We start from the raw sequence: 27,283 nt of genomic DNA on the forward strand, positions 1-27,283 counted from the left end.
AATGCCATGGAGGCCGTCAACTCCGGACCAAACTTTTTGCTCTCAAAATATCCCAAGAGTGTAAGTAGTGAGAAATGAGAGATCAAGACAATGAATGAAGACAAATGAAGAGTGATCTGGTTCAGTCTAGTCCAGTGCGGCAAGAAAAGGCAGGGAAAGAGAAATGGAATCATTCATTTATGCATTCAGGTTGCGTCTTCACCCTCAGATGACAGAATGCTGGTGTGCTCTTGTGCCCTACTCTGCTGGGTGCACTCTTTCAATGTGCTGTGGGGGACAGACACCCCACTCCCATTGTGAGGATCCATCTGAGGCTCAAGGCATGATGTTATTGTTTCCTCAACGATTTTATTTTCCCTGTGTACGGCAGATATGGAATCAGAAGAGGTTGGCAACAGTACCCTGAAGGTCTTGCCAATAAAGCACTTATGTTGTGAATTTAATTGATGGCAAAAAGTAAAGAAAGACGGCCTTTATAGATTATCTGTTGCAAAGCAAATTCAACATACTCGGAATTTATAAGACATCTACATTGCTCAGATGCAATTTATATCTAATTTTGTACATTCACACATTATTTACATTGTTGAAATAAAGTACGGTACTTAGACCCACTGGAATATGGGCATCATTCACCAATGTTTTAATTGTTTGGAGAGGTAGCGTGTGCTCCATTCCCATTCATTTCCAAATCCAGCCAGGCACTCCGTTTTGGTGCACTCTGAATACCCAAATAACAAACTTAAGCCACGCCCTGAGTTCCCAAACGGTCGGAGTGACCCGGTGCGCGCTTTGAGTTATTGATATAGTCATTGGTTGAAAACAGTTGAACCCATAAAAGGGCCACAAGAGAACTCGGAGCGGCGATCAAGCGAGCGACGATGACACAGGACGACACGTTTATCTTGGACTGCTGGTCAAATGACCAAATAAGGTATGAATTAACTTATTATTTCAAGATGACGTTATTTCAGTGGGAGTTGGGGGGGGTTGCGGACGGCGGCCGACATGCGCCTAAACGTAATAGACGACGGCGGGAGGAGGGTTTGTACGGCGGATATCACACTACAAAAGTTCATCAGCGACGGGGGTTTGACCGGCCCGGAAATAGACTGGCTGTTTGGAAAAATCGACACATTTTCACCAAATCCCCGATGGCCAGCGCAACATCACGTTGTTGTTTACACCACAAACTAGTTGAGACTGAATTAACTCCAATTGCCGCAAGAAATGAATGAACAATAATTACTCTTCCACATGATGAATTCTTAGCAAACATTTAATCTATTTTAATGCTCATACCTATGAGATGCACAGTGGTAAACGTTGTGCAGAACACCCCCTAACACACTGTTTATTCAAACAGTATTAACGCCTCTGTAGCCTACTATACTCTGCCTTTGCATGTACAAAGTACTTGCATGAAACATCTTTTCACACTGCTTTGCCTTTTTTTTACAGTCACCTCAAAGGTCAAGGCCTCCTGCCTGATGACATGTATAATGTGTCAGCAAGTACATTTGTAGTAATGGAGTAACAGCAGAATGTACAGATCAACCAGTGGGTCTTAATTAGTGAAGGAGTGAGAGCTCATTAGCTGAATGGATTTTAATGAGGCCAGTTAGGGAGATGAAAAGACACTGTCCTCCCATTAACAAAGGTAATGACCCTGAAGGGTAATGGGTAGGATTGAGAGCTTCCTATATTCCAGGCCTACAATAGCACTGCATTTCAGGCTATAAGTACAAATACATTTGCATATTGGGATAAGATCAACAGTGAAAGTGGAAAACCAGTCAACTTCGCCCTGCAACTGCAAAGGAAAAAAAAATGCAAGAATCAAAGTACCTATATGTTTTGGGACAGGCTTTTTTTTACCCATAGTAACCTTTATGTATCACAATTGCATCTTTTCAGTTCAGATGAGCTTTAAACATTCATTTGTGAGCGCCAGTGCTAAAATGAGGGCTGAAACGCCATGAAATCCGGTAGTTGGTGAACCGTAAATTACATTCTAACTCGACTGTGTGTATGAATGAATGAATGATTTATTGAGAAAAAAAAACAATAATTACAATAACAATGAAAATAAAATACGAAAAAAATAAAAAACAACAACAACAATCAAAAATGAGTCTTGACTTATTAAATCCCACCCTTTCTCCATTTTTTTCCTTAATTTCTATCTCTGTTCTTCATCTATGATAAAAATGATACTAAAGATAATAATAATAGTTATAATAATAATGAATCAGTACATAGAGCTGATATAAATTGATAAATACTTATCAGGTACTGTATATACATCATTATAAATCCACATAGGCAAGGTCCAAAACCCATCAGTCAACAATAACAAAACACACAAACCAAACTATAGTAAACATAGTTCTCTATGTACAAATCAGGAATACTCTTAAACACCTAGTGACTCTCTCCCACTCCCGTTACCTCTGTATTCCATGAATATATAACATTTCTATTTCATTTTAAATTGATTTATGTTTGTACATAGTTTTAATCCCTCACCTGTACATTTTGGAAGCAGGACAACACATAGAAAGCAGGAGAACACAGAATCCAGCTGCGAGGGCCGATGTGCCAACGTACACATTAGTGGACGAATACAGAATGAACATAATTTAGACGATACAGTGTAGTCTCCCGCCACAAGCTTGGACCGCCGTTAAATAGCAAACCATTAAAAATGACACACACCGGCGTGCCAGCCGCACACTCTCACACCCTTGAGAGTGACGATGAACAGAAGGAGCAGACGGAGCAGGAGCAGTGGCGAGGGGAGGAATGGGTGTGAGAGATTCTGGTGTTGTCATTATGCTTTCTCCTCCATTGGAGGTTTGCTCATCTGGCTAATGGGATCGGCTGCAGTCATTGCAGTGGCTGGAAAAGGCATAGAGTGGGCTGTAGAGAGGGAAAGGAGGACAAAAAAAATTGGCGGAGGAGGACAAGATGGATGTGTAATTGCTTTTGGGTAGACTACGGTAGACTACTAGGCTTGCATATGACCGAATGCCATGAATGTGAGAAAAGAAACACCGGGTGAGTCATGTGGCCTGCTCAGTCACACCTATGGTGTTAGGGCCTATTCCTGGCCAGGGAATTTTACCTGTAGCCTTTTGGTCACAGGGTGACTTCTTAAGCAATTGGCTTTAGCTTCAGGAATAAAGGAAAAGGCTAGATGGGTCTTTAAGAACTCTTCATGAATTTTTACTGACCTTTCTGGAAAAAAAAATAGTGAACAAGGCCCCACTCTTTTTCCTTTCTTCTTCTTTTTTTTTTTTTTAAATCATGTGAGTGTTGGATAAGATCCAAGTCCAGATTTGAAAGGCAATACCATGTGTCACAGGTTCCAATTGTAAGCTGTGTTCTATGCAAATGTTCTTCTTGGGAGCATGTGAAGTCAGTTTTGGTAGTCCCTCAAAAGTTCCATCGAGACATGGTTGGACGTGTTTAGTATTGAAGAACTAGAGAGCCCAAATTTCCACCACATTAAACACCAATATAGCAAAATTCTATCCAACATCTGTGATCTCTGACATACAAGTGCTTGTATGCGGAAGTGCGTTGTTTGGCGCGAAACCCACCACAAATACACAAGCAGAGGTAAACAAGCTCAGAGACGCAGCACAAAAGCACACTTTTGGAGTGAGGAGGAATCCGGCTACTTCATTCATGTGGTGAGTGACATTTGTGAGTGACAGTTGAAAGCAACAAGCGGAAATGACGTCCATTTGAGTCATTACTATCGTAATGTGTGTCCGTCATTGGCGGATAAGCGAACCGGTTCGTCACATAGGCAGAATGACCAACTCTGGTAGTACGTATAAACAAAATTATGTTCAAGACAAGCAGGACACTTCTTTGGAGTTCATTTCGAATACATTTCGAAAACTGTTGACACAGCAGAAAATGGAATGCAAAACAAACATGCATGTGTCAACACAGTAGTTCAAGCCTGAGAGAGTAATTGGTTGAGTTTCGGGGTCTAAATTCAGCTGAAACTAAAAATCCATTATTGCAGTGATGCTATGCTGGACATTAGGCTAGTGGACCAGAGTGTTATGGTTCTGGCAGTTCATCCAGAACATGTTTGGAATTACTTTTTCCAATAATTGCCACATAAAACAGGCAAACTCATTTGCTGCCAAATCAAATGAGCGGTTTAATTTCCTACCTTTCTATGCAAAGGCCCTACATGTTTAGTGCATTTGGTGAAGGGCTACTCCTGCTGGCTGGTAGTAACAGCTTGACAGAGTTGTCAGAGACGATACGACACATTAGGGGGCACCATGACCAACCTTTCTAGATGAATCCCCTCTAACAGCTGACACATTTTATTTTTCTGCTTGTGCAAGTGAAGCGACATTGTAGCATTAACCCCTCCAACCTTTGATGGACACCCCTTCCCAAACCATTCCCTTCACCCAGTTTAAAAATAAGAAAGAAAAAAAAAGGTGTGTAGGGGATCTAATTTACTTGGGTCACTAAATGAGTAAGTATCCTGCACTTGTGGATTATTGGTACATGGTGGCTTGCATCAAGACGGGTATCTGGCAAAAAATGGTGCCAAAAAAATAATGCAAGTGCCTCACTGTGGCGACTCCCGATGGAATAAGCCAGAAGTCGCAGCAGCAACGACAATTCCGTTTTGTGTCGTCTTACTCATGTGAAGGCTAGAAATAAGCGGGTTCAGCAACGCAGTCTGGAAGTTCAAATTCACATGTTGCACCTCATATAAACACAATGAAGAGCAATATCGCAAACACCCGTCTCTGTGACAAGCACCATGCCGTGTGCAGTAAACATGGACCTTGGTCTCTGGCAAAGACGCCCCCTTACGTTTATCTTAACCCCTGCGCACACGAGCCACTATCGGCACTCGACACCATCCGCACTCAGTATTTCGGCATCCACGAGGGCTGGGCGATGTATATCATCATCAATATTGTCGCCAAACGTTGCTTTCACGATGTGCAATTTTACTTTGTCGAGTCGTCATATTGCCTCAAAAAGAAAAGATGAACAAGTCCATTGATGGCTGCAATAATGGAGGAAGTGATGAAATCCTCATTCGGCGAATCAGCGGGCAGAAGTCAGTCACGTGACTTTGCGACAGCAGCCGAAGAAAAGCAACCCTCTAAGGCTGAACTATCGTGTTGACACACGCCTGTTTGTTTTGTGGTTTTACCTTGTAGCATTTTATTTTCTGCTATGTCAAGAGTTTTCGAAATGTATTCCAAATGAACTCCAAAGAGGTCTCCTGCTTGTCTTGAAGATAATTTTGTTCATGCATACTATCGGAGCTGGGCATTCTACCTACGTGACGGACCGATCTGCCTATGATGGACGCCCACTTTGTAGGCAATAAAATATAGATGGGAAACTTAAAAAAATAGTCAAACTAAGCATATTTGGAAGCCCATTTTTTCCCGTCTATGTAATTGTAGAGGTGGGCGATATATATCGTTATCGATACCATCGTCAATCTTGCTTTCACGATGTGTGATTTTACATTATCGAGTATTAATACTGCGTGGAAAAGCGAGTCAGCCGACGGCAGCAAAGTATGCGGAAATGCTGAAAAATCAGTGCGCATTGACGGCAGAGGAGGAGGAAGTGCTAATCATTCGCCAAATCAGCGGGCAGGACCCGGTCACGTGACTCTGTCCGCACCGCAGCCGAGCTGTTTCCTCCATATTTCCTGGAGGAGTGTCGAGCGGATATTCATAGCGAGACGCGAGTCCATGTCGTCCATAGTCTGTAAGTGGTTTGGAGTCGACAAGCCCGACGTCGGTGGGAATAACATTGTTAGATGTGCCAAAACGGTCACCGTGAAGAGCAATTCTGTTGCACCACGAGCCATACGGATTACGAGGAAAACTTGGCGACCGCGCAAGCACGCTAGACAAAAGCTTAAACACGCACACACACTTCAGTCGCCGAGTTGAACCAACAAATATAAACGCATGCACGCACACACACACACACTCAGTACTTTAGCGAGCAAGTCAAACGTGACATCCTGGATGATCGGTTAACTTTCAGTTTACACGTTTGTAGTCCGCATCATTCATAACTAGCCTGTATTCCCGAGGCATTTGCACAAACTACGACGGTTTATTAGTGTGACGCCAAGCATCCCACCAAACATGAATAAAGTCACAAGTTTCCATATCACAGCGATGAATGAGTGGGAAAATGCACTTTTCAGTAAATTGCAGTTTTGTTATTCAACTTTTTTCGGAATACGTTGGCCAATGTATGAGAATGGGTGTTGTCATGACGACGTTCTTTTTTTCTCGCTGGGTGACACTTCGTCACAGGTCACATTTCAAATACATTTTTTCTCATTCTGATTGCTGTAGTTAACACCTTTTTCCCATTCTGATTGCTCTAGTAGTTGGCAGTGGTACACCAAAACTTACTACAGCTCAAAATGTCATATCATTATGGAATAACAGCAGAGACATTTAAATGACATATATATTCCCCAAAATCAATGTAAGTCGATACATAATTTTTAGTTTTTTATTGTTAAATATTGTCGTAGAATATCATTATGTTTTGCAGAAGCTGTATTTAGCAATTGAAAAGAGATGTTGTCTATCCACAATTGGTCTGTGAATCAAGTGCAGATTTAAAATATTTTTTGTAGAATATCATCAAATTATCGTTCGAGTTTTTTGAAAAAATATCGAGATATTTTTTCTTTTTGCCCATAGCGCCCACCCCTATGTCTATTTTTGCGGTGACTGTTCTTTGGATATCATGGAGAGGAGTTGCAGCTGTGTCATAGAGAGTCTGCTACAGCATCTATAAATTTAAGATTCTGCCAGCCACATTACAAAGTCCATGGATTCGTGATTAAGAATCAACCAGATCTGAAACCCTTTACTGTCGTGCTGGGCGATATGGAAAAAATCTTCTATCGCGCTATAGGCCATTTTATATCATGATAACATATCAATAAATCAATCAATCAATCAATCAATCAATCACATTTATTCATATCGCACTTTTCATACATAAAAAAGCAACTCAAAGTGCTTTTCAATAAAAATGTCCAAAACACAACATAAAAGGAAGACCCACTTGCGCCCTTCCTCCCAACAAACCCAAAGACATATACCTGCCAGTACATCAGCACTCGCACATACACAAACACACACACAACCTGATAAAGTGTGTTAGAAAAGACATGACAAGGCACAGAGAAACCATATGAGGAAAGGGTACCCAAGGGGGGCTCATTCACGCTGAGGGGAATGACGGCCCACGGCCACAGGGAGTGCCACCATCACAGAGACCCCTGGCCCAGATTAGCCGGGGAGACCCCACACCTAGTGTGGAGGGCCCCGGTCACCTGGACCTATGGAGCCCCTGCGCTGACGCCCCCCCGCGGGAAGGGCAGCCACTCCCACCCAACGCGGAGGCCCCCCATGAGGAAACAGGTCCAGTTAGTGTATAAAAACACACTATGACGTCTTACCTTTTCTCACTTTATTTTGAAGTGACATTAAAATCAAATGTGGAGGAGTGTCCCATCTCAGCGACACAATTCAATAGCAAGTCCACGTCCCTAGCCTGGAAATGATTCGGGGTTGACCAGACTGATGTCGGTCAGAATACCGTTCGATGTGCCAAAACGGTCGCCGTGAAGAGCAACACACCGACAGATAAATCTGTTCCACCACGCACCGTATGGATTACGAAGAAAACTGCGACTCCGCAAGCATGCTGAGGAAAAGCGAAGTAAACACATAACCTCAGAAAACCCCCGCCGAGTTGAGCAAACAAATACACTGTACCACTGTCAAAGCAAGTACCCGGTAAACGTTGACGAAACATAACTACCGACGCCTGTTACCGTCTGTGGACCCTCCACAAATGTATTCTAGAGTGTGTGGCACAAATCAATATATATCCAATAAAACCTTTTATTTTCGTTCTGACTGCTGTAGCAAACACATTTTCTCATTCTGAGTTGGCAGTGGTAGACCAGTACTTACTGCAGCTCAAAATGGGACGATATCTGTCATTAGGAAATAATAGTTAAATTAAAGTCACATAAGTCTTCACAAAAATCAATAAAAACACCATATATAGTTGAGACATAATTTAAAGTTCGTCATTGTTAAATTTTACAATACAATATTGTTGTACAATGTTTTGTCGATGTGCGACACAATTTGAAATATGAACAAGAGCTGTTGTTCACAAATGCTGTCTATTCATAATTGTTCTGTGAAGCAAATGGAGATTGACAATACTTTTTTGTACAATATCGTCAAATTATCGTTAGAGTTTTTTGATAAAATATCGAGATTTTTTTTTTTTTTTTTTTTTTAGGTCATATCGCCCACCCCTAGCATGGTGTGGGGAATTTTTTGAGCGCGGATGGACCTGTGCCATCAGTGCTGAGTATCAAACATGTTTGATGATTTCGGCACTCAGGAGCCATCGACGTTAGGTGTGCAGGGGCACAGGAGCCAACCACACATGGCTGTTATCCACGGAGCGTGTGCTCTTCATACACCAAATAGGGCAGCAACATGTTAGTACATTTCGGAGGCTCTCTTGGAGGATAAATTAGTTGATCTTTGGCAAGATTACTCCTGTCTGTAAACTGTCAGGTCCCTGGAATATAAAGACAAGCACTAACAGGACAGGGTGATGCAATATCTCTTCGCCTTCGTGAATGGTCACCTGATCCCAAACACGTAATCAAAGCAACTTTAAGCAGCTAGCCCAACGGTGCCTAGTGTGTGGAGAACAGCGCCATCGGCTCTCGGGAGCAAAAAGAGCCCTGATGCTGACTGGGAATGTCGCCGCACAATTGGAGTATATTACTGGAACGTACAAATGATCAATGTGTGGTGCAATTCACGAGTTCCTGCAGCTCTTGCCGCCTTTGTCTTTCATGCCCGAGCCGCTAATGATCACACTTAGAATGGCTCAGTCCAGGGCCATAAGATTTGAAGATCATTTGGATGCCCAAGGCAAAGGGAGCCAGAGTCAAATTGCTTTGAAAATCAGTTTCTGTTGGTTGGCAGCTCTGCAATTGGTTGTTTGTTACTAAGTGAAATGCCTTATTTTTTATTTGTATTCCTGATAGCCTCTTTACCATGAAAAAAAAAATACTTACCGGTAATCCGAATACTCGATTATTCAACAGAATATTCAGTAGGATACTCGATTACTAAAATATTTCTTAGCTGCAGCCCTACATTCAACTCGCCGGTTACATTGTTTACAAAAATTCTTGCTTCAGGTCCCTGGGATGAAATGGAAAAAAAATGTTCCTCAAAATTCAAAAATTTAATAAAAAAAAAAAAATCATCATATGATATCATTGATTAGCAAAATTGTTCCTCAAAGAAAAACGGTTATTTCAAGCCTTTCATGTGGATACTTTGAAACTGGACTATCCTAGTTTTATACCTATAATCCGTGATCAAACATCTAGAATAGTCTTAGTTTACTTTTATCCTGACTGATTTTCTTCAGTTCAAATCTTGGCTTCGGTGGCGTGAGCTTGTTGTCCCTGTGCTTGCATGCGGGTTTTCCGGATAGTCCCGATTCTTCCCACATCCCAAAAACATGCATCATAGGTGAAGTGACGACTCTGAAATGCTGATTCCTATGATGCCGTTTGTCTTTACGTGCCCTTGATTGTCTAGCAACCGGGCCAGGGCGTACTTTGCCTCTCGCACCGTCACCTGCCGCAGGCTCAAGCTCACCAGAGACAACGAGGACATGCGGCAAAAGAGGTTCACGTTGCAGCAAGCTTTCTTGTTAAAAAGTGTCAAACTTCTTGCTATGATCATAATAGAACAAGACTGAAAGCCGACCTACCTATTATGTGAATGCAAAACACTTTAAAATCCGATATTTAATACCCGCCATTGGTGACAGACGAAAAGTATGTGGGACTGAATAGGAACAAAATAATGTGTCCGGATGCCATAGAATGGATCGGTGTTAGCAGTTAGAAAAGTGTTCCATTAGAGGTAAACTTATTCAGGTACACTGTTATTTTTTCCCCTGAAGTCTTAATAGAGCTGGAGTCTACTGTGGATGGCTGACGTATGTATTTATGTATGTGGGAGTATGACACTTATGACATCCACCCATTTTCCCACATTAATGACAAAGTACCATAATACAGCCGCCAGTCATCCAGTCAGTCGGCCATGCGTGCAGCTTGTGTGTTGTTGCGTCGAGCACACAGACTATTGGCGAGCTGTCAGTGACTCCAACACACATCTTGATGTGGTACAGCCCTGCAGCCTGTCACGAGCAAGAAGGGGAAAGAACAATGCCTGTGTGTGTGTGTGTGTGTGTGCGCCCAAGTAGGAGAACAGTGTGGGTAGATCAATAATAATCAGCTGCTGTAGAACTGGAAGGTAATTCAACAGGAACTGATGAGCACCAACATACTCAAATGTGCATGCAGAGAAAAAACAGAAAAAAAAAAAAAAAAACCAAGTTGTATGACAGCTCCAACTAAAAGACCATGCAATGCGATACACTCCTACTGCCGAAAACAATTTTTAAAGAAAGCGCTCATGAAGGACCAACCTAAAAATGCATATATCAAATGCGATCGATTTTGGAAAATATTAGTGGCCTTCTCTCCCTTGCCCCTAAATCCAAGCGTCCGCAACCTCCCCAACTCTCTTTCCTACTCACCTTTTCGACGTGGTCTTGATGATGTCGGACACTTTTTGTATGTAATCTGTGGCAAGCACCACAATCTCCTTGTCTTCAGAGAAGTTGTCATGGAAGATTTTATCCAGCAGGCGTTTCCAGTGAAGCTGTGGTCAGACAATCGGTCATCAATTGGCATTGCAAGTATACAATGTTATTTCCACTTAAATCCATGACGCTGATAAAATTATTCGGCTGATTTTGATGATCCCAAACTATGAGCCATTTTTTACCTGGTGCTTCAAGGTTAATATCTGAAATGAGTAAATTGTGAACGTTACCAGAGGTGGGCATTCCGTCACTATGACGAATGACAGAAAACTTTGAAAAACGGACGGACTAAGTGCCGACGGACCTTCTCAGTCCAACTCCTGTTTCACTGATGACCGACGGCAGCATGAGCCGCGTGTCTCGTGTCTGTTTGTTTGCGGGAGTGAATATACAACGGGGTTGCCACGAGCCGAGTGCAATGACTATACAGGACGTCCTCAATTTACGAACGAGTTCCATTCCTACACTGGCGGCGTAACCCGAATTTCCGTCTAGCTTAAGATGCTGTACTTAGCAGGCGGCACGTTGATTGACTGGTTAGCACGTCCGCCTCACAGTTCAGAGGTCGTGGGTTCCGATCCCGGCTCCGGTCTCCCTGTGTGGAGTTTGCATGTTCTTCCCGTGCCTGCGTGGGTTTTCTCCGGGTACTCCGGTGTCCTCCCACATTCCAAAAACATGCATGGTAAGTTGATTGGACACTCTAAATTGCCCCTAGGTGTGATTGTGGGTGCGGATGTTTGTCTCTGTGTGCCCTGCGATTGGCTGGCAACCAATTCAGGGTGTCCTCCGCCTACTGCCCGAAGACAGCTGGGATCGGCTCCAGCACGCCCCGCGACCCTTGTGGGGATACGCGGTATCGATAATGGATGGATGGATGGATGGAGTTTAAAAAAAATCACCATTATGCAAACCTGAAACATTTTTCAACAAACATGCTTAAAGACGTTACAACAAAGTTAAAGTACATTTTTCCTTCGATTTTGATGCCAATATTTTCCTTCTCACTGAAAACGAATATCGGCTCCAAATATCGGTTATCTGCCTTTTTGACAACTAATAATCGGTATCAGTATCGGCCCTGGAAAAAGCATATCGGTCTATCTCTAATAGATAATTGTTGGATTTCGCAAAGACAGGAGTGTGGTTAAAATAACAATGACGGAGTGACGGACCGACGAAGACGGTTTTGGTTCGGAGTGAAATAATGATGGACTGATGATGATGGACAGGTGGCCCGGTCCGGCAACATTTACTGATGCACCCATTTCTGTTATTTGCAACAGTACAATACTTTGTTAAAATTAGGTTATACATCTCCATGAGCGAATTTCCTTTCTCAAATTTAGTTTTTCTTTCTGCTTATCACACCATTGATGCTTTCACCGTGTTGTGTGTCTTGTTTTCCTCTTAATCAAAAACAGCGGCAATTCTGGGGAGTGAATATGAATATCAATGGGGCTCAGTCCGCAATCAGAAGATTGAACACACCAAACGATGCAATTAGTGCATTAGAAAAGAAAGAAACAATGTTTTAAAAATGAAATACCTTGGGCAAAATGATTTCAAAAGCACACATTTCTGAGAAATGCAGAGTGGATTATGTTTGAAAATGTATTCAAACCATTTCATCTCTCCAAATCTCTTTTTTTTTTTTTTTTCAACCAACAATGTCGTATTCTAAACCAGGGGTTGGCAACCTTTTACACTCAAATGAGCCGCGGGTTTATGACCCCTGTTCTAAACCAACCCAATAAGTCAATGTTGTATTATATTGTCGAAGAATACAGCACTTAAGAATGCATAACGCCAGGCTTCGTTATAATACATCTTTTCTAGGGCTGAACCATTAACTTAATGAAAAGCGAGGCCAAGAGTCATAAGTCAATATTTAGTCAATATTTCATATTGTTGTACAATGCTGATTCTGCTGACTCTCTTTTTGAGATTTCTTCCCATGGCTGCATTTAGAAATTTGGGGGTGATAAAATGAAATGTAGCAGTGTTTGTGCATCCTTAAAAAGGTTTTACTATAGCAGTAAGTAATAAGTAAGTGAGCGAATCACTGATTGGCCATCAATTTACAGTAATATTAATTAGTTAGAAATAAAACATATTACGGTTACAGTAAGTAGTAAAATACAGTAAGTGCACTGTAGTTGTAACTTATCCATCCATCCGTTCATCCAGCCATCCATATATCCATCCTCTACACTGCTTACCCTATTGAGGGTCTCTGGGGCCTATCACAGCTGACTTCGGACAAAGGCGGACTACGCCATGAACTGGTCCCCAGTCAGTCTCAGGGCACAAATAAAGATTGACAACCATTTAGACTCACATTGACACCATCACTGAATTGGAACCGAACCCACGCTGCCTGCGCCGAAGTCAGTTCAACGTACCACTCCATCAGTGGCACTAGCATAATTTAGTATATTAAATAATGAATTCTAAAAAAAGTTCCTTAAGAAGTTAGCAAAATGTGACCGTTTTCCCATTAATAATAGTAGATAGGGTTGTAAATCTATAGATACCTCACGATTCGATCCGATTCCAATTCAGGGGCCCACGATTCGATTTAATTCCGATTCAAAGGCCTATAATTCGATTTGATTGCGATTCCGATGCATCACTACATTGGCTTACATTTTATCGTCCATGTAAAACACTGGTACCTTTTTTTCAAAACAAAAAAAACTCAAGGAAGAGCAAAGATTTCTATTTCACACTTTGACTTCGCTCCCCACGTATGAGGTTTTGCTTGTTCCGCCATCTTGTCACGCATTAGCTTAGCCTAGCACAGATGTCTGACATACAAAAACACGTAATCGCTTGTGCATGCTCTGTTTTTTTAGTTAAACTTTAAATATCGGTTATTAATACCGATAAATCGATTCAGAATCTTTTTAATACGCCGAACGATGCATCGAAAACACGATTATCGTTCCCACCCCTAATAGATAGATATTTTTGTACAAGATCCAATTAAATTAATGAGAATGTGTTCCCTTGTTTGACAAATGTCTGAGTCTGGTCTAAGAGTGGCCTCAGGGTGCAAGGAGTTGAAAGCAAAGACCAACCCAAAAAAAAGGAAGAGAGGTTCAGCGCAGCTGCCTTCCACAAATTCATTTTGAGGAATCAGTGAGTAAAGCCTCTTAATTACGCATCATGTAAACAAAATTTGCATCCTAAATTCATCAGCATCCTCCAGATCCAATTGACAGTAAATTGGTTTGCGGCAGCACAGAGTGCTTCTTATGCTTCTGTTTCAGTTTAATTTTCAATCTGCATCTTTGGAACCATTTTAAGGTTTGCATATTCGCTCTCAGAGTATATTATTTTTTTTATATACTGTATATATTTAATCTCTTTTTTGGCCGAGGATTTGAAATCAGGCATTTTATCTTTCGTTTCCCCCCCCCCCCATGTGTCTCTCTCTTCTAACCACAGAACATCTTGAGGATCGCTGTCAGTATGCGCACTGCTTCAGGGTAGTGCCTCTTCCTTCTCCTCGCTCGAAATCCAATTTACCTTTCCTCCTCCTCCTGCCATCATGTCTAACATCCTCCAATGTCCGCTTATATTCCTTCCTTCTTCTTGCATTCAAGCCTCAATCTTAAGTCCTGCAGGGCGGACACTTTTTGTGATTCACTTGGGCTCTGTGTGTGTGTGTGCATCTGTGTGTACAGTACTCACACCAGGAGCAGTTCGCTGTAGCTGCCTGAGTGTAATGCGGTTATACATCGTGCTGACGTCCTTTCTATGGTCATCATATTCCGACATGGTGATCTGGAGAGAGAACGATTTTTACTGAACACCGCACGCACACACGCATATGCTTACACATAAATTGGCGCACACACACAATCAGCTCACATTGGCAAGACGGGTCTCCAACTGTATAATCTCCTTGGACTTTTGTGTAGCGTTGTGAGCTCCCAGCATGCTTAGTAAGCGCTCCATCAGGGCCTTGTATGCCGCCAAGATCTGAAAGGCACAATGACTTCAGGACCAATCGAGGGGAGGAGCATCATCAATAACAGCTGGTGGACGGCCTGACGTGTGGCGCGGCGCAAAGGATAACAACAGCACAGTGGGACACAGAAGAAAACAGGTGGATTAATGCAGATGCGCGAGGCAAGCAAACGGAACAGATGGGCAAGACACGGAAAAGTGAGGGAAGAAAGCAAGAAAAGACAAACAGGTGAACTCATTGACAGTGAAGGGTGCAGGAAGGCTTCATATCGGAAAGGGGGTTCAGAGTAGGATGTAGTCCACGAGGAAGTGAGAGCAGAAGGGGGAGGGAAAGTGCAGGGAGAAACAGGCAGTGTAGAGTTAATGACGGATGGTCCCAATAAACAAAAGCAGGGATTTCTACCTTGACACTGTCCTCATCCTGACCCAAGTAAAGGCTTCTCTCGGGCAGCGTGAGTCCCTCCTGATCAATCTACACAGACACAAAATTCAATGTCATGTCACAAAAGTGCCAATATTTACAAGGTAATTAACTATCTCTTAAATTATCATCGCAATTAGTGAATAGTCCGGGCCTCAGGATGCAGTATATATTAGGGGTGTAACGGTACACGTGGGTGAATTAATACGTTTCGGTATGGCATTCGGTTCGGTCCACTCGCGTTCGGTTCGGTCCACTTATTAGCGCGAGCTTACGCACTGTTGCATGGGAGAGACGAGAGTGGCGGCACAAAAGAGAGAGCCAGAAAAGAGCCAGAGCTCGAAGGTCCCCGTGTACACTGCGGTCTCCTGTTTGGGAACATTCTGGCTTTCCTGTTAAAATCGCAGGTGGGGGAAGGTACGTGGAGGAGTCCCAAAGTTGTGTGCCGACATTGCTACATGAGATTGGCGGCTATGTTGCAGGTAGCACGTCTTGCACGGCATCATCCGACTGTGAATGTTTCTTAGACGAGGGAGCAAAAACGTCAAACTTAAATAGAGAGATTTATCATATTGGAGCGTCTTACATGAACACGCCGTCAGACGTAATTTAATTAGCAGGCTTTTATTCATCCAAGTACAACTGCTCGCGCTCTTCTTTCTCCGCTGCTCCACTCGCTTGCCGTACGATGCATTCATGAACCTCGGAAACATCACTACTCAGCAACACACAAATCGGACCACGCCACAGATAACTCAATTCGTTACAATACGCTGTTCAACATTCAAAGATTTCAATGCCTAAAAACTGTATACAAGTTCAACTTTTTAAAGTTACTGTACATTTTTTATTATAAAAATAGTTTTAATATAGTTAGCAATAATTGTAACTGTTATCGTATATATTTTTTTGGTCAGCACAAAAAGTGTATATAGGCCGATGTACTGTAATGACAACTTGTCTTTAACATGAATACTTTGATGTGTCATAATCATAGGCTGTTGCTGCTGAGTATTTAAAGTGTCTTAATCATTTACAAAATTGAGAGATCTTTTTTGTTAGTGTTTTTTGAATTCTGTTGTAGTTCCTGAGAATATCAGCAGAATGGTTCGCTTTTATTTATTTTTTAAAAAAAAGTGTACCATTTACTTGTCATCTTTTCAAAACAAACATTTAAAAAAAAAAAGTCTGTTCCGAAGTTTCCCAAAAAACTGAACCCAACCGAAATATGATTTAGCGTACCGTTACACCCCTGGTATATATATATATATGTATATAAGGCGGCACGGTGGTCGACTGGTTAGCACATCCGCCTCACAGTTCAGAGGTCGTGGGTTCGATCCCAGCTCCGGTCTCCCTGCGTGGAGTTTGCATGTTCTCCCCGTGGGTCTGCGTGGGTTTCCTCCGGGTACTCCGGTTTCCTCCCACATTCCAAAAACATGCATGGTAAGTTGATTGGACACTCGAAATTGCCCCTAAGTGTGATTGTGAGTGCGGATGTTTGTCTCTGTGTGCCCTGCGATTGGCTGGCCACCAATTCAAAACCGGAGTACCCGGAGAAAACCCACGCAGGCACGGGGAGAACATGCAAACTCCACACAGGGAGACCGGAGCCGGGATCATCCATCCATCCATCCATCCATCCATTATCCAAACTGCTTACTGCACGCGTGTGTGTGCATGCGTGCGTGAGTGTGGTGTGAGTCTGCTCTGCTAATTCAGGAACAGGACAACATATGATTTATGGAATCATGAATAAAACACGGGGAATATCCTCTGGACTTTGACCATCAATTGCTGACCTCAAACTTGAGCGCATTTGGGTCCTGCAGCAGGGCAACCATCCAAAACATACCAGTAAGTCAATACATGAATGGCTTAAAAAAATACAAGATTTTTGAGTGACCTAGTCAAAGTCCAGACTTGAACGCGATTGAAATGCTGTGGCATTACTTTAAAAAGGCCTTTCATGCTCAAAATCCCTCCAGTGTTGATGAATTAAATCGATTTTGCAAGGAAGAGTGAGCCAAAATATCTCCATAGATACAGAAAGACTCATTGCGAGTAATGGAAAATGTGTGATTTTGGTTGGTGCTGCTGAGGGTGGCCCAACCAATTATTAGGTTTATGGGGCAATATGTTTTTCCACTAGGGGCCATGTAGGATAGATTGTTTCCCCTCTCTTAACCATAAAAACCTTCATTTAAGAACTGCACGTATGTATAACAGGGTTACCTTTGTCTGACATTTACATTCGTTTTATACTGCATTATGTTAAAGTTGAACAAAAGGGATAGTCGAGCTGATCATGTCATGGGTGCTGAAGCCAAGTTATCAGCAAAGTGAGATTGAATTGTAAAAAATAATTTCAATGAAATACAGTGGAAAAAGTGCATGACCTTTGCTTTCTCTCTGGCATTTTTCTTGTGTAACATTTATTTCAAAAGGGACAGACCAGCCTCAACAAGGAGAGAAAAAGGAATGAGAGAAAAGAATACACACAGGACATAGAGGACATACATAACTAGGGTTTGAGTTTCATTTTAGGGTTTCAAACTAGGGTTAGGGTTTCAAAATAGGGTTTCAAACTAAGGTTAGGGTTTCAAACTAGGGTTTTAAACTAGGGTTAGGGTTTCAAACTAGGGTTTCAAACTAGGGTTAGGGTTTCAAAGTAGGGTTAGGGTTTCAAATTAGGGTTTCAAACTAGGGTTAGGGTTTCCTACTAGGGTTTAAAACTAGGGTTAGGGTTTCAAATTAGGGTTTCAAAATAGGGTTTTAAACAAGGGTTAGGGTTTCAAACTAGGGTTAGAGTTTCAAACTAGGGTTTCAAACTAGGGTTAGGGTTTCAAATTAGGGTTTCAAACTAGGGTTTCAAACTAGGGTTAGGGTTTCAAACTAGGGTTAGGGTTTCAAACTAGGGTTAGGGTTTCAAATTAGGGTTTCAAACTAGGGTTAGGGTTCCCAGCTAGGGTTTCAAACTAGGGTAAGGGTTTCCAGCTAGGGTTTCAAACTAGGGTTAGGGTTTCAAATTAGGGTTTCAAATTAGGGTTAGGGTTTCCAGCTAGGGTTAGGGTTTCAAATTAGGGTTTCAAACTAGGGTTAGGGTTTCCGGCTAGGGTTTCAAACTAGGGTTAAGGTTTCAAATTAGGGTTTCAAACTAGGGTTAGGGTTTCCAGCTAGGGTTTCAAACTAGGGTTAGGGTTTCAAATTAGGGTTTCAAACTAGGGTTAGGGTTTCCAGCTAGGGTTTCAAACTAGGGTTAGGGTTTCCAGCTAGGGTTTCAAACTAGGGTTTCAAACTAGGGTTAGGGTTTCCAGCTAGGGTTTCAAACAAGGATTAGGGTTTCCATCTAGGGTTTTAAACTAGGGTTAGGATTTCCAGCTAGGGTTTCAAACTAGGGTTAGGGTTTCCAGCTAGGGTTTCAAACAAGGATTAGGGTTTCCATCTAGGGTTTTAAACTAGGGTTAGGGTTTCCAGCTAGGGTTTCAAACTAGGGTTAGGGTTTCCAGCTAGGGTTTTAAACTAGGGTTAGGGTTTCCAGCTAGGGTTTCAAACAAGGATTAGGGTTTCCATCTAGGGTTTTAAACTAGGGTTAGGGTTTCCAGCTAGGGTTTCAAACTAGGGTTAGGGTTTCCAGCTAGGGTTTTAAACTAGGGTTAGGGTTTCCAGCTAGGGTTTTAAACTAGGGTTAGGGTTTCAAATTAGGGTTTCAAACTAGGGTTAGGGTTTCCAGCTAGGGTTTTAAACTAGGGTTAGGGTTTTAAACAAGGGTTAGGGTTTCAAACTAGAGTTTCAAACTAGGGTAAGGGTTTCAAACTAGGGTTTCAAACTAGGGTTAGGGTTTCAAATTAGGGTTTCAAACTAGGGTTACAAACTAGGGTTAGGGTTTCAAACTAGGGTTAGGGTTTCAAATTAGGGTTTCAAACTAGGGTTAGGGTTTCCAGCCAGGGTTTCAAACTAGGGTTAGGGTTTCCAGCTAGGGTTTCAAACTAGGGTTAGGGTTTCCAGCTAGGGTTTTAAACTAGGGTTAGGGTTTCCAGCTAGGGTTTAAAACTAGGGTTAGGGTTTGAAATTAGGGTTTCAAACTAGGGTTAGGGTTTCCAGCTAGGGTTTCAAACTAGGGTTAGGGTTTCATATTAGGGTTTCAAACTAGGGTTAGGGTTTCCAGCTAGGGTTTTAAACTAGGGTTAGGGTTTCCAGCTAGGGTTTCAAACTAGGGTTAGGGTTTCCGGCTAGGGTTTCAAACTAGGGTTAGGGTTTCCAGCTAGGGTTTCAAACTAGGGTTAGGGTTTCAAATTAGGGTTTCAAACTAGGGTTAGGGTTTCCGGCTAGGATTTCAAACTAGGGTTAGGGTTTCAAATTAGGGTTTCAAACAAGGGTTAGGGTTTCCAGCTAGGGTTTTAAACTAGGGTTAGGGTTTCCAGCTAGGGTTTCAAACTAGGGTTAGGGTTTCCAGCTAGGGTTTTAAACTAGGGTTAGGGTTTCCAGCTAGGGTTTCAAACTAGGGTTAGGGTTTCAAATTAAGGTTTCAAACTAGGGTTAGGGTTTCAAACTAGAGTTAGGGTTTCAAATTAGGGTTTCAAACTAGGGTTAGGGTTTCCAGCCAGGGTTTCAAACTAGGGTTAGGGTTTCCAGCTAGGGTTTCAAACTAGGGTTAGGGTTTCCAGCTAGGGTTTTAAACTAGGGTTAGGGTTTCCAGCTAGGGTTTCAAACTAGGGTTAGGGTTTCAAATTAAGGTTTCAAACTAGGGTTAGGGTTTCCAGCTAGGGTTTCAAACTAGAGTTAGGGTTTCAAATTAGGGTTTCAAACTAGGGTTAGGGTTTCAAATTAGGGTTTCAAACTAGGGTTAGGATTTCCGGCTAGGGTTTCAAACTAGGGTTAGGGTTTCCAGCTAGGGTTTTAAACTAGGGTTAGGGTTTCCAGCTAGGGTTTCAAACTAGGGTTAGGGTTTCCAGGTAGGGTTTTAAACTAGGGTTAGGGTTTCAAATTAGGGTTTCAAACTAGGGTTAGGGTTTCCAGGTAGGGTTTCAAACTAGGGTTAAGAGTTTCAAATTAGGGTTTCAAACTAGGGTTAGGGTTTCCAGGTAGGGTTTCAAACTAGGGTTAAGAGTTTCAAATTAGGGTTTCAAACTAGGGTTAGGGTTTCCAGCTAGGGTTTTAAACTAGGGTTAGGGTTTCCAGCTAGGGTTTTAAACTAGGGTTAGGGTTTCCAGCTAGGGTTTCAAACTAGGGTTAGGGTTTCCAGCTAGGGTTTTAAACTAGGGTTAGGGTTTCCAGCTAGGGTTTCAAACTAGGGTTAGGGTTTCCAGCTGGGGTTTTAAACTAGGGTTAGGGTTTCCAGCTAGGGTTTCAAACTAGGGTTAGAGTTTCAAATTAGGGTTTCAAACTAGGGTTAGGGTTTCCAGCTAGGGTTTTAAACTAGGGTTAGGGTTTCCAGCTAGGGTTTCAAACTAGGATTAGGGTTTCCAGCTAGGGTTTTAAACTAGGGTTAGGGTTTCCAGCTAGGGTTTCAAACTGTGGTTAGGGTTTCAAATTAGGGTTTCAAAGTAGGGTTAGGGTTTCCGGCTAGGGTTTCAAACTAGAGTTAGGGTTTAAAATTAGGGTTTCAAACTAGGGTTAGGGTTTCCAGCTAGGGTTTTAAACTAGGGTTAGGGTTTCAAATTAGGGTTTCAAATTAGGGTTAGGGTTTCCAGCTAGGGTTAGGGTTTCATATTAGGGTTTCAACCTAGGGTTAGGGTTTCCAGCTAGGGTTTCAAACTAGGGTTAAGGTTTCAAATTAGGGTTTCAAACTAGGGTTAGGGTTTCCAGCTAGGGTTTTAAACTAGGGTTAGGGTTTCCAGCTAGGGTTTCAAACTAGGATTAGGGTTTCCATCTAGGGTTTTAAACTAGGGTTAGGGTTTCCAGCTAGGGTTTTAAACTAGGGTTAAGGTTTCAAATTAGGGTTTCAAACTAGGGTTAGGGTTCCAAATGAGGGTTTCAAACTAGGGTTATGGTTTCATATTAGAGTTTCAAACTAGGGTTAGGATTTCCAGCTAGGGGTTTTAAACTAGGGTTAGGGTTTCCAGCTAGGGTTTCAAACTAGAGTTAGAGTTTCAAATTAGGGTTTCAAACTAGGGTTAGGGTTTCCAGCTAGGGTTTTAAACTGAGGTTAGGGTTTCCAGCTACGGTTTCAAACTAGGGTTAGGGTTTCCAGCTAGGGTTTTAAACTAGGGTTAGGGTTTCCAGCTAGGGTTTCAAACTAGGGTTAGGGTTTCAAATTAGGGTTTCAAACTAGGGTTAGGGTTTCAAACTAGGGTTATGATTTCAAATTAGAGTTTCAAACTAGGGTTAGGGTTTCCAGCTAGGGTTTCGAACTAGGGTTAGGGTTTCAAGCTAGGCTTTAAAACTAGGGTTAGGGTTTCAAATTAGGGTTTCAAACTAGGGCTAGGGTTTCCGGCTAGGGTTTCAAACTAGGGTTAGGGTTTCCATCTAGGGTTTTAAACTAGGGTTAGGGTTTCCAGCTAGGGTTTCAAACTAGGATTAGGGTTTCCAGCTAGGGTTTTAAACTAGGGTTAGGGTTTCCAGCTAGGGTTTTAAACTAGGGTTAGGGTTATAAACTAGGGTTAGGGTTCCAAATTAGGGTTTCAAACTAGGGTTAGGGTTTCAAATTAGAGTTTCAAACTAGGGTTAGGGTTTCCAGCTAGGGTTTTAAACTAGGGTTAGGGTTTCCAGCTAGGGTTTCAAACTAAAGTTAGGGTTTCAAATTAGGGTTTCAAACTAGGGTTAGGGTTTCCAGCTAGGGTTTTAAACTGAGGTTAGGGTTTCCAGCTACGGTTTCAAACTAGGGTTAGGGTTTCCAGCTACGGTTTCAAACTAGGGTTAGGGTTTCCAGCTAGGGTTTTAAACTAGGGTTAGGGTTTCCAGCTAGGGTTTCAAACTAGGGTTAGGGTTTCACATTAAGGTTTCAAACTAGGGTTAGGGTTTCCGGCTAGGGTTTCAAACTAGGGTTAGGGTTTCCAGCTAGGGTTTTAAACTAGGGTTAGGGTTTCCAGCTAGGGTTTCAAACTAGGGTTAGGGTTTCAAACTAGGGTTATGATTTCAAATTAGAGTTTCAAACTAGGGTTAGGGTTTCCAGCTAGGGTTTCAAACTAGGGTTAGGGTTTCAAATTAGGGTTTCAAACTAGGGTTAGGGTTTCCAGCTAGGGTTTCAAACTAGGGTTAGGGTTTCCAGCTAGGGTTTCAAACTAGGGTTAGGGTTTCCAGCTAGGGTTTCAAACTAGGGTTAGGGTTTCACATTAAGGTTTCAACCTAGGGTTAGGGTTTCAAATTAGGGTTTCAAACTAGGGTTAGGGTTTCACATTAAGGTTTCAAACTAGGGTTAGGGTTTCCGGCTAGGGTTTCAAACTAGGGTTAGGGTTTCCAGCTAGGGTTTCAAACTAGGGTTAGGGTTTCCAGGTAGGGTTTTAAATTAGGGTTAGGGTTTCAAATTAGAGTTTCAAACTAGGGTTAGGGTTTCCAGCTAGGGTTTCGAACTAGGGTTAGGGTTTCCAGCTAGGGTTTCAAACTAGGGTTAGGGTTTCAAATTAGGGTTTCAAACTAGGGTTAGGGTTTCCGGCTAGGGTTTCAAACTAGGGTTAGGGTTTCAAATTAGGGTTTCAAACTAGGGTTAGGGTTTCCAGCTAGGGTTTTAAACTAGGGTTAGGGTTTCCAGCTAGGGTTTCAAACTAGGGTTAGGGTTTCCAGCTAGGGTTTTAAACTAGGGTTAGGGTTTCCAGCTAGGGTTTCAAACTAGGGTTAGGGTTTCAAATTAGGGTTTCAAACTAGGGTTAGGGTTTCAAACTAGGGTTATGATTTCAAATTAGAGTTTCAAACTAGGGTTAGGGTTTCCAGCTAGGGTTTTAAACTAGGGTTAGGGTTTCCAGCTAGGTTTTCAAACTAGGGTTAGGGTTTCCAGCTAGGGTTTTAAACTAGGGTTAGGGTTTCCAGCTAGGGTTTCAAACTAGGGTTAGGGTTTCAAATTAGGGTTTCAAACTAGGGTTAGGGTTTCCGGCTAGGGTTTCAAACTAGGGTTAGGGTTTCAAATTAGGGTTTCAAACTAGGGTTAGGGTTTCCAGCTAGGGTTTTAAACTAGGGTTAGGGTTTCCAGCTAGGGTTTCAAACTAGGATTAGGGTTTCCAGCTAGGGTTTTAAACTAGGGTTAGGGTTTCCAGCTAGGGTTTCAAACTAGGGTTAGGGTTTCCAGGTAGGGTTTTAAACTAGGGTTAGGGTTTCATATTAGGGTTTCAAACTAGGGTTAGGGTTTCCAGCTAGGGTTTCAAACTAGGGTTAGGGTTACCGGCTAGGGTTTCAAACTAGGGTTAGGGTTTCCAGCTAGGGATTTAAACTAGGGTTAGGGTTTCCAGCTAGGGTTTCAAACTAGGGTTAGGGTTTCAAATTAGGGTTTCAAACTAGGGTTAGGGTTTCCAGCTAGGGTTTTAAACTAGGGTTAGGGTTTCCAGCTAGGGTTTCAAACTAGGGTTAGGGTTTCAAATTAGGGTTTCAAACTAGGGTTAGGGTTTCCAGCTAGGGTTTTAAACTAGGGTTAGGGTTTCCAGCTAGGGTTTCAAACTAGGGTTAGGGTTTCCAGCTAGGGTTTTAAACTAGGGTTAGGGTTTCCAGCTAGGGTTTCAAACTAGGGTTAGGGTTTTAAATTAGGGTTTCAAACTAGGGTTAGGGTTTCCGGCTAGGGTTTCAAACTAGGGTTAGGGTTTCAAATTAGGGTTTCAAACTAGGGTTAGGGTTTCAAACTAGGGTTAGGGTTTCCAGCTAGGGTTTCAAACTAGGGTTAGGGTTTCAAATTAGGGTTTCAAACTAGGGTTAGGGTTTCATATTAGGGTTTCAAACTAGGGTTAGGGTTTCAAATTAAGGTTTCAAACTAGGGTTTGGGTTTCCAGCTAGGGTTTCAAACTAGGGTTAGGGTTTCCAGCTAGGGTTTCAAACTAGGTTTAGGGTTTCCAGCTAGGGTTTCAAACTAGGGTTAGGGTTTCAAATTAAGGTTTCAAACTAGGGTTAAGGTTTCAAATTAGTGTTTCAAACTAGGGTTAGGGTTTCCAGCTAGGGTTTCAAACTAGGGTTAGGGTTTCAAATTAGGGTTTCAAACTAGGGTTAGGGTTTCAAATTAGGGTTTCAAACTAGGTTTAGGGTTTCCAGCTAGGGTTTCAAACTAGAGTTAGGTTTTCAAATTAGGGTTTCAAACTAGGGTTAGGGTTTCCAGATAGGGTTTCAAACTAGGGTTAGGGTTTCCAGTTAGGATTTCAAACTAGGGTTAGGGTTTCCAGCTAGGGTTTCAAACTAGGGTTAGGGTTTCAAATTACGGTTTCAAACTAGGGTTTGGGTTTCCAGCTAGGGTTTCAAACTAGGGTTAGGGTTTCCAGCTAGGGTTTCAAACTAGGGTTAGGGTTTCAAATTAGGGTTTCAAACTAGGGTTAGTGTTTCAAATTGAGGTTTCAAACTAGGGATAGGGTTTCCAGCTAGGGTTTCAAACTAGGGTTAGGGTTTCAAATGAGGGTTTCACACTAGGGTTAGGGTTTCCAGCTAGGGTTTCAAACTAGGTTTAGGGTTTCCAGCTAGGGTTTCAAACCAGGGTTAGGGTTTCAAATTTGGGTTTTTAAGCTAGGGTTAGGGTTTCAAACTAGGGTTAGGGTTTCAAACTAGGGTTAGGGTTTCAAACTAGGGTTAGGGTTTCCAGCTAGGGTTTCAAACTAGGGTTAGGGTTTCAAATTAAGGTTTCAAACTAGGGTTAGGGTTTCAAATTTGGGTTTTAAGATAGAGTAAGGGTTTCAAACTAGGGTTAGGGTTTCAAACTAGGGTTAGGGTTTCAAACTAGGGTTAGGGTTTCCAGCTAGGGTTTTAAAACTAGGGTTAGGGTTTCCAGCTAGGGTTTCAAACTAGGTTTAGGGTTTCCAGCTAGGGTTTCAAACTAGGGTTAGGGTTTCAAATTAGGGTTTCAAACTAGGGTTAGGGTTTCCAGCTAGGGTTTCAAACTAGGGTTAGGGTTTCCAGCTAGGGTTTCAAACTAGGGTTAGGGTTTCAAATTAAGGTTTCAAACTAGGGTTAGGGTTTCTAGCTAGGGTTTCAAACTAGGGTTAGGGTTTCAAATTAGGGTTTCAAACTAGGGTTAGGGTTTCCAGCTCGGGTTTCAAACTAGGGTTAGGGTTTCCAGCTAGGGTTTCAAACTAGGGTTAGGGTTTTAAATTAAGGTTTCAAACTAGGGTTAGGGTTTCAAATTTGGGTTTTAAGCTAGGGTTAGGATTTCCAACTAGGGTTTTAAACTAGGGTTAGGGTTTCAAATAAGGGTTTCAAACTAGGGTTAGGGTTTCCAGCTAGGGTTTCAAACTAGGGTTAGGGTTTCCAGCTAGGGTTTCAAACTAAGTTTAGGGTTTCCAGCTAGGGTTTCAAACTAGTGTTAGGGTTTCCAGCTAGGGTTTCAAACTAGGGTTAGGGTTTCAAATTAGGGTTTCAAACTAGGGTTAGGGTTTCCAGCTAGAGTTTCAAACTAGGGTTAGGGTTTCAAATTAGGGTTTCAAACTAGGGTTAGGGTTTCAAATTAGGGTTTCAAACTAGGGTTAGGGTTTCCAGCTAGGGTTTCAAACTAGGGTTAGGGTTTCAAATTAGGGTTTCAAACTAGGGTTAGGGTTTCCAGCTAGGGTTTCAAACTAGGGTTAGGGTTTCAAATTAGGGTTTCAAACTAGGGTCAGGGTTTCAAACTAGGGTTAGGGTTTCAAACTAGGGTTAGGGTTTCCAGCTAGGGTTTCAAACTAGGGTTAGGGTTTCAAATTAGGGTTTCAAACTAGGGTTAGGGGTTCAAATTAGGGTTTCAAACTAGGGTTAGGGTTTCCAGCTAGGGTTTCAAACTAGGGTTAGGGTTTCAAATTAGGGTTTCAAACTAGGGTTAGGGTTTCCAGCTAGGGTTTCAAACTAGGGTTAGGGTTTCCAGCTAGGGTTTCAAACTAGGGTTAGGGTTTCACATTAAGGTTTCAAACTAGGGTTAGGGTTTCCAGCTAGGGTTTCAAACTAGGGTTAGGGTTTCAAATTAGGGTTTCAAACTAGGTTTAGGGTTTCCAGCTAGGGTTTCAAACTAGGGTTAGGGTTTCAAATTAAGGTTTCAAACTAGGGTTAGGGTTTCAAATTAGGGTTTCAAACTAGGGTTAGGGTTTCCAGCTAGGGTTTCAAACTAGGGTTAGGGTTTCAAATTAGGGTTTCAAACTAGGGTTAGGGTTTCCAGCTAGGGTTTCAAACTAGGGTTAGGGCTTCCAGCTAGGGTTTCAAACTAGGGTTAGGGTTTCAAACTAGGGTTTCAAACTAGGGTTAGGGTTTCAAATTAGGGTTTCAAACTAGGGTTTCAAACTAGGGTTAGGGTTTCAAAGTCGGGTTTCAAACTAGGGTTTCAAACTAGGGTTAGGGTTTCAAACAAGGGTTTCAAACTAGGGTTAGGGTTTCCAGCTAGGGTTTTAAACTAGGGTTAGGGTGTCATTATTTCTTATCGAAATAATAGTGGAATGGAATGATGTTGCATTTTACTTTGTGAGGTGCATCTGCACAACTCCTCACTTTGGCTGTCTCACTCTTAACAGTGGTTAACTTATTTGTACACTAAAAAGTTAAGCAGAGTTTGCCCGGCATTCTGCAACGGATTGTGCTCAACCTTAGAGCTTCCACTCCATAGCTAAAATGAATAACACAATTTCAAGGTGTCACTATATTTCAAATTTATATACAGTAAATATTTCAAAAATTATGAAAATCTAATTGTCTCTGTCAGAAGTTTCTGTTTGAAACTTGCAGTACAGTATCATAATGAGGGCCTTCTAAAGACTAAGATTGATCAGTTCCTGAAATTTGACATTCAAATGAAATGTGTTCTCCTCCTTTTCCCTCTCTTCTTTAACGAGGAAAAAAGTATTTGAACCAGTCACAGTATTTGATCCTGGATATGTGCTATGTGTTAAGACTTGGAATATTGCTTTGTGATCAAGTTCAACTCCATTGTTTAAACATACGCTAATTAATAGTCAGTTCTGTGACAGCAAGCTGTGTTGTCACAGAGGATTAACCTTCTAGCATAATGACACACACACACACACACAT

The 27,283-nt window shown here is 42.1% G+C and overlaps 1 protein-coding gene across 8 annotated transcripts in view; it reads right to left on the reverse strand.

Moving 5' to 3' along the window:
• Nucleotides 1–27,283, reverse strand: part of ecel1 (endothelin converting enzyme-like 1) — a 65,785-nt gene that overhangs the window by 22,798 nt on the left and 15,704 nt on the right. For all 8 annotated transcript variants that reach the window (XR_015087570.1, XM_086036628.1, XM_086036626.1 and 5 more), the window contains 4 exons: nucleotides 15,161–15,229; nucleotides 14,659–14,769; nucleotides 14,479–14,571; nucleotides 10,714–10,838 (listed from right to left, as the gene is read on the reverse strand). Coding sequence is in view for 7 of the 8 variants with exons in the window: in XM_086036628.1 (XP_085892754.1) it covers nucleotides 10,714–10,838; nucleotides 14,479–14,571; nucleotides 14,659–14,769; nucleotides 15,161–15,229 (398 nt within the window). In the remaining variant the exon portion in view is untranslated. The remainder of the gene's footprint in view (nucleotides 1–10,713; nucleotides 10,839–14,478; nucleotides 14,572–14,658; nucleotides 14,770–15,160; nucleotides 15,230–27,283) is intronic.

Source organism: Filicampus tigris, chromosome 7 (genome assembly GCF_054856515.1).
Source record: "Filicampus tigris isolate MCC_2025a chromosome 7, RoL_Ftig_1.0, whole genome shotgun sequence".
NCBI classification, from domain to species: domain Eukaryota; kingdom Metazoa; phylum Chordata; class Actinopteri; order Syngnathiformes; family Syngnathidae; genus Filicampus; species Filicampus tigris.